Source organism: Mugil cephalus, chromosome 17 (genome assembly GCF_022458985.1).
Source record: "Mugil cephalus isolate CIBA_MC_2020 chromosome 17, CIBA_Mcephalus_1.1, whole genome shotgun sequence".
In the NCBI taxonomy this organism is placed as follows: Eukaryota; Metazoa; Chordata; class Actinopteri; order Mugiliformes; family Mugilidae; genus Mugil; species Mugil cephalus.
Window position 1 is genome coordinate 19,500,017 of NC_061786.1, and position 14,211 is coordinate 19,514,227.

At 41.3% G+C, this 14,211-nt stretch overlaps 2 protein-coding genes across 3 annotated transcripts; one reads left to right on the plus strand and one right to left on the minus strand.

The window, feature by feature from the left end:
- Nucleotides 1-15: 15 nt before the first annotated feature.
- Nucleotides 16-2,414, minus strand: ndufaf1 (NADH:ubiquinone oxidoreductase complex assembly factor 1). Its single transcript, XM_047610769.1, has 5 exons — nucleotides 2,218-2,414; nucleotides 1,182-1,733; nucleotides 718-903; nucleotides 504-578; nucleotides 16-409 (listed from the first exon to the last, which is right to left on the minus strand). Exons 2-5 carry the CDS (start codon nucleotides 1,704-1,706, stop codon nucleotides 269-271), a joined length of 927 nt encoding a protein of 308 aa, XP_047466725.1. The 5' UTR covers nucleotides 1,707-1,733; nucleotides 2,218-2,414; the 3' UTR covers nucleotides 16-268.
- A 188-nt stretch (nucleotides 2,415-2,602) lies between these two features.
- Nucleotides 2,603-14,178, plus strand: rtf1 (RTF1 homolog, Paf1/RNA polymerase II complex component). Of its 2 annotated transcripts, none has more exons than XM_047610756.1 (18): nucleotides 2,603-2,927; nucleotides 6,205-6,315; nucleotides 6,399-6,549; nucleotides 7,580-7,781; nucleotides 7,878-7,995; nucleotides 8,474-8,585; nucleotides 8,685-8,823; nucleotides 8,908-9,085; nucleotides 9,651-9,733; nucleotides 9,827-9,914; nucleotides 10,022-10,129; nucleotides 10,220-10,297; nucleotides 10,409-10,530; nucleotides 10,833-10,890; nucleotides 12,169-12,246; nucleotides 12,363-12,464; nucleotides 12,830-12,944; nucleotides 13,080-14,178. In XM_047610756.1, exons 1-18 carry the CDS (start codon nucleotides 2,844-2,846, stop codon nucleotides 13,184-13,186), a joined length of 2,034 nt encoding a protein of 677 aa, XP_047466712.1. In that variant the 5' UTR covers nucleotides 2,603-2,843; the 3' UTR covers nucleotides 13,187-14,178. The 2 variants fall into 2 exon arrangements, with proteins under 2 accessions (XP_047466712.1, XP_047466711.1); XM_047610755.1 differs by lacking the exon at nucleotides 2,603-2,927 and adding an exon at nucleotides 3,226-3,393.
- Nucleotides 14,179-14,211: the final 33 nt, after the last annotated feature.

Consider the following 14,211-nt stretch of genomic DNA (forward strand, 5'->3'; position numbering starts at 1 on the left):
GATGTCCTCATCCGCTTTCTGTTTTAAAACATTTTATTACTCTTCTTGATTGTTGTTAAAGATAAATCATCTATATGCCACATGAAAGGTCAGCAATTGTGTGTTGTCGTCTTTAGCAAACCTTGAATTGACCACATCTCATTTCAGCCAGATAAGCAAAATAAACACTAGCTACATAAACTAGAATCCATATCATCTGTGTCGATTCATGTGACGGTTTAATTGGTTCTCCAATAAAAGTCCAACTGCAGCGTTGTGCCGGTCGTCCTCAAACCTCCGGGTTCCTCTTGTACATCTCGTAGGCAAACTCCTCAGTGTGAGCGTAATCTTTACAGGCCCCGATGAAGTCGATCTCGAGCTGGAACGGACCGTCCGCTTTGTCTCCCAGGGTGAAACCGATGGTGTTGATCTGTAAATTAGTAGAAAAAGAAATCTTCAGATAAAAGATACACGTCTACGAAACGGTGTCATTTTTTTTCCATAGCTTGATTTCTCTGAGCTACCTTGTCCAGCAGCAGAGGATGCTGGTCGTCTTGTACCCTCCCTCGATGTGTGAGAAAGAATTTGGAGAAAGGTATCTGCAAATGAGTAACACAGTAGTTGAGCTGCTGTTCCTTGAAGAAAATGTGACCAGGTTTTTTTTTTCCAGAGATTTTGTAGCAGCTCTGAACAGAACTTAAGATAAATCTACAAAGAACTTCTCCATGTTTTTCCCACCTTAACATCTTGCCAGTAGGGCCCCCCTCTGGTGTACAGGAAGTAATTGTATATGTCGTCGTTCTGGTGAGAGAAGTACGTTTCCGGTGCGATGTTGATCATCCATGGACGGCCATCGCCGCGCACACGCAGGTGAAGGGTGTTAAAGCTGGTCCAATCAAAGTGTTTTTTTCGATCAAATGAAGCCTAGAACAAAAAGGTTGAATTGTTGTAAAAGTCATCTATTTGCAATGTCAGAATGCAAACTCAAGACAGGAGGTTGATCTCTAAAGGCTCCTAAGAAAAAGCTCATTATGAAATCAATCTACCTATAAAAAATCTTCACTGAGGAGAAGTCAGTAAAGGTTAAAAACGTTCAAGCAATGAAGTCTATTCAATAAATACATTTTAAAATGAGAAATCGATTGAAAGTGAATAAAGTCCCACAAGGATGAGTAAAAAGCATGAATGGTGAAGTTACCAACCAGTGGTTGCTTTGAGCGCATGGTGCAGTATCCGCTGTAGCGCGTTTCTCCATCTCTTGGCGGCGTAGAGCACAGGGTCCCGTACAGGAGACAGGTATTATTGTTTTTTCCAAGCTTCAAATAGACTTCACTTTTCCCCCCTATCTCACGATCAGAGGACACCGTCCACTCGTTCAGGCTCTCCGGACCTCTGAACTCCCACAGCACTCGGTTCTGCTCCAGCATGTGCTCGAGGAGCGGTTTGCCCTCCGGACCCACCCAGCGGTCAAAGAACTCTTTTTTCAGGAGCATGAAATGTTTCTTTATCCCCTCCAAACCCTTGGAGAAGTCAAAGTTAATCTTCTCCCACGGAGGCTTTTCCCCTCTGGGCTCGCCGGGACGTCGGTATTTACTCTGGATCACAGATCTACTGGGCACAGTGAGCGGAGGGATGGAGGGGGGGAGCAGCTGCTGCTGGTGGTGGTGGTGGTGGATGGAGCTCAGCAGCCTCACCGGGCGGAGACGTGTGATGTTGGGCAGGGACATTTCAGCTCTGATCTGGACGCTTCAGTGCTGGGAAGCAACACACAAGATGATAGTGAGCAATCAAGATGACGTTTCTCAGATTTGCAAAGAGATGAACACAAAGGAATGTCATAATGATTATTTACACGCCCTATGTCATTATTTGGTAAAGGATTATAAAAATTTGAAACGTGTTTTCCTGTTTTATTGATGCTACTTAAATGTATTTCTTGTAGTAAATGAATTGCTGTATTTAGCATTTTAGGTGCAGCATGTTTTTGCCAACAAATGGTATAAAACTAAGCTATTTTTACTTCTGAATGGGATTTTCATTATTTCTGGCACCGGTATTGGTGTAATGAATTAATAAATAAAGTAATAAGGCACTAGAAAGCATTAGTTGATTAGAGCTTGTATTGAAGTGGTCACACCTTTAGCTAAAGTTGCCATAAATTACAGTCAACTGTTGATAAATACATTGAAATAGACCGAATAACGCTGCAAAACTAGCTTATAATCCCTTTCTACTTACTCTGAACACGCTGTCGTAGCTAATGCCGGGCGGATACATCAGCGGACGACCGAGTTTGATACGATTTTAACAACACGTTGAGTATATCTAAGTATTTCTCACTGTTTTTGAAGATAAAACTAAATATAAAATGCTCCTGAATGCTCGTGTAGTCGCCCAAGGTTGTCGCGATGCATACGGGGAACTCAGCGGTAGCACACGGGCTGCATTCACAACACGTCGAGTTAAAAACGTAACACATCGTGGCCAATGAGACACATGGGAACACGGATTTTGCAACAGTAAAAGGCTTGATCTTGAACGTAGCTTGAGTGCAGCAAAGATTTCAGTTCTGACTGACACATTTGCCGCATTTATATATAGTTCCCTTAACTACTAACACCCTGATGTGTATTCGTTCCGTGTCTAAAACTGTGTGAACACCGTGAATTAAATGACACGACATATACAAATATGATTTACATCTCAGCCAGACATAGAAACTAATAATATAAATCGTAGTATCAAATCGGGTACGCATGCTCAGTGCTGCCTTTGTGTGCCTCGCTTCTCGGCTAGGTGGGCTAGCCTCAAGCAAGCATCAGAAGGCACGAGTGTTACTAGCAGGGTTAGCTGTGTAGCTAATCATGGTGAGTGTAAAGAAGCGGAAAGGTCGAGTCGTGATCGACTCCGAATCCGAAGACAGCGCCAGTGATGATAATTTAGACCAGGTAAGTGGTGGCTTTTCCGATGTTGTTCCAAGTGCGGAGTTTGACTTCCTAAGTTGTAAACAGTTTGAGGTAAAGCTAATGTATGGTTACTGATTGTGAGGTGTCTGTGCTCGTATAAACACGATGGAGGAGAATAAGCATACTGTATTTTCCATATTTAACTCTTTATTTGAACTCTGTTGGTTGTATCACACAAGAAGGAAAGCGCTACTGTGATTTCAAAGCCCACATTTTAGCAGCCGGGCACACAAACTCTTGCGGTAACTATGGGAGCTTTACAAGGGCGCATGCGCAGTGCCACCTTTGTGTTGCTGACAGCTAGGTAGCGGCAACGGCTAGCCTCAAACATTTAGACGACACAGGTTAGCCTGTAAAGCTAATTATGGTGAGTGTAAAGAAGCGGAAAGGTCGAGTCGTGATTGACTCCGACTCAGAAGACAGCGCCAGTGACGACAACTTAGACGAGGTAGGTTTTAGTTTTTCGGTTTTTGTTCAAATTGGTGTCTTCCTAAGTTGTCAACAGGGAAGCTAATGTATGCTAAGTGCGCTGTGCTTGGCCTCGCTAGAACAAGCTGAGAGTGTTTTCAATCCCCATTTCTTTTTTTTCTTTTTTTCCTGAATAAACACGCCACTCCTGATGCGCATATTGCATCGGGTTTAATCTTTTTTTTTGTTACAGTGCAGTACTGAATGCCGGAGCTGGTGCAATAACCGCCTCGGAATGAGCGAGCCAAGTTGTGCTAACATTAAGGTTACATTACATTCAGCGCTAGCCGTCATGCAGTATTATGTTGCCTCGAAAATGTCGCGCCATAGGCCTTTGACTGGTTTCGACTGGTAAGCTGCTTGGCTGCGACCGTGCACGATTGAAGGGATTGCGTGCTACCTTTCAGACTTAACGAGAATTTGATTTTATTTTTTATTTGCGCAAATCGCCACATTAAAAGGAGTCGCACTAGGCTTTTAAGCTAGCATCGTTGCTCCTGGGTGACGTCATGGGCGCATAGCTGAAGTTCTATTTCTGTGTTGTTGTCAAACAAGCTGAGTGCAACATGACAGTCTGAAGAACTGTACAGACGCGCTGCTCCAATAATCTGCACTCAACGATGGTCTGAGCCACTTGTGTTTTTACCTGACAACAGCAAATGCCTTTAGAAAAGCAGACATGAAGACACGTGTTCTACCAGTCTGTTGTTGCAGATACACTTGTACTTTGCTGTTGTTTGTTGGGGAAGTAGTACCGGCAAATTGATCCGAAAGACTGGACATGTGATCTGAGACATTTGTCTCAGTGAGGGACAGGAGGACATTGGATAAACTGCTCTCCATCATGGACAATCCGTCCATCCACTAAACCAAACATTAGAGGAGCAGAGGAGCCCATCCTCCAGCACTGATTCAGCTCCGCTCTCATAGCGAACGCCACAGAACTTCTTTTATACCATACTCTATCCAGCTATTTAAGCAATTTCCCTTGTGGATCAATAAAATTTGTCTTAAGAAGTGAATAAACAAGGGCTAAAATAGAAAACTTGGGCATTATTTCCTTGGTTGCCGTCTAAGTAATGTTTTCGGAACAGTAAAATAACATCCCGGTATTCGTGTGCTTTAGTCTCCTAATTTTGAATATCTTTATTTTATTTTGCATACTCTGCATACCCCAATGTATAGAAGTAATTAGAGGTCATATCGTGCTGTGTTTTCCAAAACAATTTGATTGACGATTGACTGTGATTGTCAGCAGGATTAAAGAAACTGTATTTGAAGTGAGTTGGTGACATCTTAGAAAGAAGCGAATACAACTTCAAGTTAATGTTTTTGTCAATAATTAGACCCTCTTCTGAACAAATACCTTGATTCTGAGCTTTCCACAAGTGCAGTTAAGACACGTTTGTATTCATGCTTGTACCAGAATGTGTGTTTGGTCACTATTGATCGATGTTACTTTACCTGTGGGAAACTGGCAGCTGCTAAACAAAATTTCACATTTGCTCTTGCTAGTCATTCATTTGAAAGCTTTGCTTGGATTCATAATTTAAACCACCATAGTCCTCTGAGTGTGGGACATTTTTACACCTGTAAACAAGTCGTCTCTTGGACCACTCTGGGCTCGTTTTATTGCCAGCTATGGCCACAGTTACAGGCTACATTAAACATTTCTTTAACTTTGTAACAGGGCTTCTACAAACAGTTATTCTTTGTAGTCTGTTAAACCTTTGGTTAACTTATCTCTATAATAATATTCTCCTTCTACCACTAAGCTTTGCTTTGCTTTACTTAAACATTTTCTTTTAACAATGACATAGTTTTGCTTGAAAACCACGAATGAAGAATCCGTTTCAAACCTCACAATTCTGACGAAAGGTTTCACGAATGAAAGGTTGCATTCATTTTTGCAGAATAACCCTAATTAGGAACAGTGTTGTTGAAAATGCACTAGAATTATTTGAAAAGTTTTCTTACAGCCGCTTAGAGCATTTCATACGTTTTAATTTCATTTATTAGTTTATTTTGTTGGGACAGTTCATACATGATGTTTTGTAAATATATCACGTAAAAGACCAATATTAATCAGTGTATAGACATTATGATGTGAAAAAACAATGTCAGGCTGTGTATATGTACAAGCATACATAAAATTATATCATGGACACCTACGCGCCCACAAACAACATTACACACAAACAAAACACAGAACAGAGCCCGATTAATAAAGCTCCAAAGTTTGGTTCTATAGGATCCGATGTTTAACGTACGCTTATATGTACATAAGCAAATGTGTATTTGCCTGTTTGCCGATGAAAATCAACTGGAAAGCGATACTGCAACTAGTCATTAACATCTGCCCTGGAGAGTTTTAGTTTTTTCCCCCCTCAGAAAAACAACAAATGAGGACATGACGTTGACTCCTAAGCGCTGACCACCAACCAACAATAAGACAAAAACACTGTGAAAGTCTAAATACTGACAGCGTCTCGTTGTTTTGAGGCTGTAATCCGGTGGATCTTCTATGTTGACGTGCTTGTGCGTAGTTTTACGCTGCTGTGCTGGTCCCCTTCATGTTTACTGAACATGCTTCTCATTACGTCTCTGTTTAAACGTTTTAACACACTTTAAATGACTTGTTTTTTCCAGCGTGAGCCTCCATATCTGTGCACAGATGTAAACATTGTGACATATTTTCATAGTTCACGTCATGATTACATCGACATGTGTTGCAGCCCTATATTTTGCCGTGTCTTCTTTCTGAACCGTATCACCGCATTGTCACTTCCAGGAGTTATTGTCTTTGGCGAAGAGGAAGAGGGTTGATTCCGGTGAGCAGGAAGAGCCTGTTAGCAAACCAGCAGCTTCCACAGATTCAGAGACATCTGACAGCGACGATGAGGTACGACGACGGCCGTAGAATTTTGCTCTGAAAGACGTTCCAGGTTGGGACATATCTCATGAATGTTTCACTTCTCTTTCTAGTGGACTGTGGGCGGCACAAAAGGCAAAAAGAAGGTTAAACAAGGGAAAGGGTCTGAAAAGAAGAACGCTACGAAGAAGAAGGTTAATAAAACGACGGCGTCCGGCAGCTCAGATGGAGACAGCTCAGCTGAGAGCTCTGCACCGGAGGAGGGTATGTGTTTTTTTTGGTGTTTGAAGTAAAAAAAAAATATATGGTATGCTCTGAAATCAATCTGCTTTAATAACTTATCCTAAGAGATCCACTCGATCGGTGCATCAAAGAACTGACAAACCTGCGTTGTAGAAGTTCAATTCAGTCAGCACCTGCTCAGACTCACGTCCAGGTCTCAATCAAACACGTTTCTACGTCGCCTTCCTTAAATAGCAAAGCTGAAAGTCCAGACATATGATGAACCGTACACATCACCAGGGTGCCATGTCCACGGGTATTTCAGGTGGCTGGGATTACGTGACTCATTCATCCTCTTCATCCCCGCTGGCGTTCAGAGTAGCATCTAAGCTGCTGTTTGGTCGTTTGTGTTACATTGTCCTGAAGTGCACAGGTCATACACACTTACAGAAAACCTGGACAAATGTTATCTACTGATGATTTAAAGCCTTAAAACTAGATATATGAAAATGGCCTTTTTTTACTGATGCTCTTAAGCCCTAATAAAAGTAATGATGTTATAAGAACCTGTAAATGCTACTTGGTCAAAGCTGCTTTTGTTTTCTACTTTCTCACTTTTTTTTTTAAACTTAATCCCTCACTGCCACAAACTGTATGTTCATGTATTAATGAGACATTTTGTGCAGATAAAACACAACAAGGATAATTAATTAATAAGTAGACCAGTACTATAAAATACAGAGCAGATGTTTTGTCAAGAATACGTCAAGACAAACAAACTTTGAAACATAATATTCACACATTTGAGGGTCTTTAATAGTAAACTGTTGCAGTAAGACATGTTTATTTTGCTGAATACATCTCTGATATGAGTGAAGTATATTTCTATACTGTGACATTAAGTGGACGGATGGATCATTTCTTGGTGATTTAACTTAATATCTACTGCCGACACTATGTTGTATCAAATGTTAGAAAGTCATCTGTTTGTTTTGGAGACGAACTCTTGGATGGGTGTAGGCCACCGACGCCTCGATTGATTTCTGTTTTTGTCATTTCTTAAAATGTCCAGGCGAGGTGTCGGATTCAGAGAGCAACAGCTCGTCCTCCAGCTCCGACTCGGACTCGTCCGAGGACGACGTGTTCAGGGACGGCTACGACGACGACCTGATGGGCGACGCCGAGGACCGAGCTCGTCTGGAGCAGATGACGGAGAAGGAGAGGGAACAGGAGCTGTTCAACAGAATTGAGAAGAGAGAGGTGCTAAAGAGACGGTGAGCGGCGACGAGCTTCTTCTTCTTCTTGCAGGATTGTTCTCGCAAAAAGGCCGCGAGCTCGCAGTTTATTTAAGATCACATTTGCTTTCAAAGGTTTGAAATTAAGAAGAAGCTGAGGACGGCAAAGAAGAAAGAGAAGGAGGAGAAGAAGAAGAAGCAGGAGGAAGAGCAAGAAAAAAGGAAACTATCTCAGGTTCAAGACGCACAAGTGGTGAGTCCTGTTTCTGGCACGTTGTGAACAACAGTACAAAGAGAAAACACGGAGCATGTGGAGTTAGCTGTTTTGGGGATTTTGTTTCTTGTTGTTATTTGTCAAATGCACATAGCAAATCACGCACATGACCACAAAAGGCAGCGAGGCAGAAAGCATTTCTATCTTGCAATTAATGTTAAGGGAATGAAAAAGAAACGGCACCATAGGAAAAAAATATGTCCTCTCTCCATGTCTGTTTTGGTTTTTAGTGCTTTTGTATTGTGTTGCATACTGCATTTGGTCCTGTGTTTACTCTGGTCTCACACTCGTCTACAAACCACACCAGAGTTCACTTACAAGTTAACCAAGACCCACGTTTCAAGTTCACTTGTCTGGTCCACACCTGCTCAGAGGAAGTGGAAATATCGGACGAAATAAACTCATAGTCATCAACATTTTCTTTATCTTGCGATTGTAATTTCCTCCATTTTTCTAGGTCATGTCACACAACAAGGAGAGACGATCCAAACGCGACGAGAAACTCGACAAAAAATCCCAGGCCATGGAAGAACTGAAGGCTGAACGTGAGAAGAAGAAAAACAAAACAGGTTGGTAACGCTTTCACTTCTCCGTGAGTTGATTGTGGTGGGAAGAAAAAAAAAAAAATCCATTTGACTGTGAAGTCTGACATTTCCTCTTTTCCCCAGCGGAGCTCCTGGCTAAACGTCAGCCCCTGAAGACGAGCGAGGTTTACTCCGACGACGAGGAAGAAGAGGAGGAAGACGACGACAAGTCATCGGTGAAAAGTGATCGAAGTTCGCGTTCTTCGTCGTACGATGACGACGAGTGAGTAGTTTATAAGCAGCATGTTCACGGCAGCGTCGACACTTTCCCTCTTGGTTTCTCGTAACCTTTTGAACCGATCCACAGAAAAGAAGAGACTCCACCGAAGTCGCAGCCCGTTTCTCTACCGGATGAGCTCAACAGGATCCGTCTGTCCAGACACAAGCTGGAGCGCTGGTGCCACATGCCCTTCTTCGCCAAGACGGTGACCGGCTGCTTCGTGAGGATAGGGATCGGCAACAGCAGCAGTAAACCGGTCTACAGGGTGAGTTTGGCTTTTTGTTGCTGCACGATGGGCAGCAATGAGTCTTTATGCTTTATAACCGGTCAGAAGCTTTAGAACAACACACAACTGGCTTCATCCTACAGCAAGAAAATGACCCAAAACTTTAGTCCAAGCTCTACCAGAACTACCTCAGGATAAAAACAAGATGGAAAGCTTGAAGACATGGAGTGGACCATGTCCCAGTCTCTAGACTTTAACCCCATGGAGCTGGTCTGAAGAGTGAAAGCAAAGCTCACTACAAGTGACACACATTTCTGGGAACTTCTGCAACAAGACTGGGAAGAAAAGTGTCTGATTTCCATTTTAGAAAGAAACAATGTCACGTGTGTTGACATGTTGAATCAGCTAAAGACGGTTACTTTGATTTTTAGGTTTTATATTGATTCCATGATGTTTTTTACATTAAACTGGATACATTTCAATAAAAAACAAGATTTTTTTTTTTTTAAAAACGTTTGACTGGTGGTTTAATAGTAAAAAATCTCTTTAAAAACGACATTTAAGTGAAGATGTGGTTAAGTTTCTGTCTCTTTGTTGTGGACAGGTTGCTGAGATTGTGGATGTAGTAGAGACAGCGAAGGTTTACCAGCTTGGATCAACGCGAACAAACAAGGGATTACAATTAAGGTGGGTATTCTGTCACATTTTGAACATATTTAAACATGCAGTCGAGAGTGAGCTAATAGATTATGACCTTTGGCTGATCTGTATCTTCCTCAGACATGGTGGCGACACGCGGGTTTTCAGACTCGAGTTTGTATCAAATCAAGAGTTCACAGAAAGTGAATTCATGAAGTGGAAAGAGGCGGTAAGTGGGTGTTTTTACAAAGAAGAAAGAAAAAAAAAATCACATCAAACATGTAACTGTTACAGTGAAATGAGGTAGATTGTGTTTCATGTGTTTGTGTTTTTCAGATGATGGTCGCCAGCATGCAGGTACCGACTCTCGACGAAATCACCAAGAAGGAGCAGTCCATCAAAGAAGCTCTGAACTACAAGTTCAACGACAAAGACATTGAAGATGTGAGTTGGTTTTGCTGCACGGTCGTGGATTTCTCTGACCGCATGCGCTACGAAGCTCAACACGAGTGTTTTTGTCTAAACTTTCTGCAGATCGTTAAAGAAAAGGACAGATTCAGAAAAGCGCCACCCAACTACGCCATGAAGAAAACACAGCTACTCAAAGACAAGGTAAGAGACAATCGTTTCTGAATGGACTCAAAAAAGGTTTGTGTAGGTGTTGCCATCGATAGATTCGTCCGTGAATCTGTTAATAAACTTGTAACTGTCTCTTTGTTTCAGGCCATGGCAGAAGAAAGTGGAGACGGTGAGAAAGTAAAAGTTATCCAGGACGAACTGAATGAGCTGGAAGAACGAGCCGAAGCTCTGGACAGACAGAGGACAAAGAACATCTCTGCCATCAGGTACAAAACCTCAAGTTATCACTGTGTATTAAAGCAGCAGCGGATAGAGACTGAAGACTGTTTTCAACTGCTTTAAAGTCTTGTGGGTTTTTTTTCTATTGGTGATGGTGGAATTCATCTAACCTTAGTTACAAAACACTGCACGTTGCTACTGAGGAAATTACAGAATTTACAGCTTCCGATTGAAATCCATATCATTTCCACATTCAAGTAATTAAATGTAAAGGTTGTAAAGGTCTAAGGTTTTTATGTAATATTTTTTAATGCAGCTCTTAATAACCTTCAATCTGTTTATTTTCTAGCTACATTAACCAGAGGAACAGAAGCTGGAACATTGTTGAGTCTGAGAAAGCTCTTGTGGTAAGTTTCCACCTTCATCTGCTCGGCTTTAATGCACCGAACCAGCTGCTGTGTGCTTCCTTATATATTTATGTGTTTCCTGTTAAAACAAAGATAGAGATGAGCTGTTCTGATTAGTCGGCTCCAATTGATTTTAATATGATTAAAAATTAGTATCTTCTAATGTTTGACCACTGATTGATTCATTATTGACATATGAATACAACAGGTCTTAAAGTATTCCGGCACCGTGCCGGCTCTTTGGCGCGTGGTGTTTGATCGCGATTAAAAAAAAAAAAAGGTCAACAATTTAGAAAACAAAAAAAAATAAATGTTGATGCAGGATATGGTGCCACCTGCCGATGGAATGATAGTAACGCAGCTTTACCTCCAAACTAACATCACTAGCCAATCAGAAATAAGGTGGAGGTGGGTCTTGGAAAGCTTGGTTGAGATCCAGCTGATGCTGCATTCAAGACAACTTGGGGAAAAAATGAGCTCTGAGTTGTCAAACTTCCAGAATAATCATAAATACAAGGGCTGGACACATTTTAATGTCCAGCAAACGGTGACAATATACCAAACTTATTTTTGCTCCTCTGAGTTAACCTGTAACATGAACGCTATGTTATTAGAGTTAGAATACGGAAATTCAGATTTTTCATTAACGCATCATTTAAGCCTTAATTTTTTTTATTAAAGTCACTGTTGTTGGAAAGATGGAGAACAAAATTATAAAGCTATGAGAATGTGTCCTGCAAACAACGGACTTAAAAATAGTAAAAATTCTAACTATTATTAAATGTTAGGATGTAAATGTTGCAATTTAGAGTTAGAATGTGATCTACAGTTTATTGTTGCACCCCTGAAAAAATTCAGGCTCAGGATTTTTTTTTTTTTACTTTAAGCCCTGATATAATTATATAAAATCAGTATTAATACTGTGATGGAAAGTTAGTAGTTTATTTGTTTTGTTTTTTTAACTCTTTTGTTACAGTTTATGGAGATATCTTAATTGAAAATGTGGCCACAATTCAAATATTTATTTTGAACTATGTGACAGTTTTCAGCTCCTCTGTGGTCGAGTTCAACCTGCTTAAAACTGAATGTCTGACTCAGTAGGAGTTCTGTGCTGGACAGTAACTTAACCTCCTCAATGCCCCCAAACCTTGTTCTAGCTCCATTGAATAGACATTTCTTTCTATTTATTTAGTTATTTTTGACAATAAATCAACATGTAGTCAAAGCTGTGCTGTCTTTAAAATATTCAATTTTTTATTTTTGTTCATTTTCCAACAGGCAGAAGGATTAAACGCAAAAAACCAACAGATGGACCCGTTCACACGGAGGCAGTGCAAACCCACCATGGTGTCAAATGTACGTTTTCTCATTAATAATTATCTAATAGTTTGAGTTGATCAAGGACTTTTTGTTCCAATCTCAGTTGGATTCTTTGATTTGCTTGAATTATTGAACTATTGCCGTTTCTCCAGGCCAGAGACCCGTCAGTCCACGCAGCTATTCTCGCACACCTGAACCAGAAGTACGGCTCTGGGTCCGGAGCAGATCCCTCTGGCGGAGAGAAGAACAAACTGGTAAGCGGGACACTCCCTCTCTGCTCCCGTAGGAAACGTGTTTGAAGAGTGAAGCCGCTCGCTTTGTAAATGTGAGTTTGTGCAAATGAGGTCAAATCCTGGTTGTCGTCCTGCTCCAAAGAAATATGCAAACAGGAGCAGCAGCTGGTTGACGACATTGTTTGGTGTTAAATTACATCTTTATCTGGGATTGTTAGTTTAATAGTTTCTCTGACTATTTTGAGATTAGTTGCTGCTGTAAGCCTTGTGTGAAATATGAAAGCCACAGAGTATATAGAAAACGATTGTAGCACGACCACCGACTAAACTTCAACTGTAGGTTTTCACCCTGAGGAGTTCTGACGTCTTGTTTGTCTTCGTTACAGGGCCAAGCAAACCCAAAAGATAAAGATGTTCCCAAGCCAACCACTGACCTCTCAGAAGACTTGTTTAAAGTTCACGATTTTGACGTCAAGATCGACCTTCAGGTTCCCAATGCAGGTGAGTGAGGTTTTTGCTTTTTGCACGTCTCACGGTGCCGACCAGGAAGCTGCACAGGTGGACGCTGTTCTCCTCGTGGCGTCGGTCGTGACAGTGTAGCACCGAGATGTAATTCGTGGCTGTTGTGTTCTGCAGAAGCAAAGTCCCTGTCCGTGAGCTCTAATGCACTGCCGGTGAAGGACGGCGCCCCCCGCAGGTCCCTCAACCTGGAGGACTACAAGAAGAGGAGGGGGCTGATCTGAGGGGCCCTCGTCCAGAAAACACATTGCATGTGTAATTGTTTCTGCTGGAGAAAGAGAGAGAGAGAGAGAGAGAGAATGTCTGTGTGTGTGTGTGAGAGAGAGAGAGTGAATGATTCCTGGAGAATGTGTGTGTGAATGTTCATACGAAAAAACTGTTCATCCCAACAGAGGAAATACTGATCGATCAAAGACAAAACATTTCCTCAGAGGATGATCTCCATCGGAAGAATCTTGTTCAGATAACTGTTATTTTGTTATTTTTGCATTATCACAGACAAACTCGTACACAGAGTTGGGTGTTTTTATGTATTTAACTTTTCTCCCCACTCTTTCGGAGCTTCTGGAGTCCACTCCTTTTTCTTTTTTCTTTTTTCTTTTTTTTTTTGTTGTTGGGTCTTTTTTTCTCCAAAAAAAAAGGACATCACGTTTGTGGATTATTACCCTGAAAAAGGACACTATCTTAGAAGACATTAAGGGATTTTGAAATTACTGGACATCTAATGGAGTTTACCAGCCTGCCCTCATCAAGAATGAATAAATGTTGTAAATCTTTTTTCTCCTTATAAATGTACAATTATCTGCCCTTGCCCCTGAATTTGAACAGTCTTGTGGTTTTTTTGGCAGAGTGTAGAGGATCATCGTCTCAGACTCTTCCGTGGCGTCGGCCATTAATGACAAATGTGAAAGAAGTTCCTTACGTGTCAGCTGGACTTTGATCACTTTTTAAGTCTTTGAAACAACCCAATTTAGAGGAACTCTTTTCTATAAATGGGCCCGGTCTGGCCTGAACGTGTATAAAAGTATAAAAGCTTCATTTATCTTCTCTCTTGGTTGGTTGTTCATGGGACAGTCTCCTCTGCCCTAAACTCCCAGAGCAGATTCTACGTGTTATTGATTGTGTCCATAGTCAGTTCCTGTATTGATGTGGCATGCCATGTAAATATGCATTTTCGAGTGAGTGCGGAAAAAAATAAAGAGGCACTGTTTCATAACTTTTTTTGTAAGCTTGTGTGTTTTCTGAACTA

Coding starts and splice junctions, on each gene's coding strand:
- ndufaf1 (XM_047610769.1), bottom strand. CDS start 1,706: ATGTCCCTGCCCAACATCACACGTCTCCGCCCGGTGAGGCTGCTGAGC. Junction 904..1,181: donor TGCGCTCAAAGCAACCACTG/GTTGGTAACTTC, acceptor TTTTTGTTCTAG/GCTTCATTTGATCGAAAAAA. Junction 410..503: donor ATCCTCTGCTGCTGGACAAG/GTAGCTCAGAGA, acceptor ACTAATTTACAG/ATCAACACCATCGGTTTCAC.
- rtf1 (XM_047610756.1), top strand. CDS start 2,844: ATGGTGAGTGTAAAGAAGCGGAAAGGTCGAGTCGTGATCGACTCCGAA. Junction 6,316..6,398: donor CATCTGACAGCGACGATGAG/GTACGACGACGG, acceptor TTCTCTTTCTAG/TGGACTGTGGGCGGCACAAA. Junction 10,298..10,408: donor CACAGCTACTCAAAGACAAG/GTAAGAGACAAT, acceptor TCTTTGTTTCAG/GCCATGGCAGAAGAAAGTGG.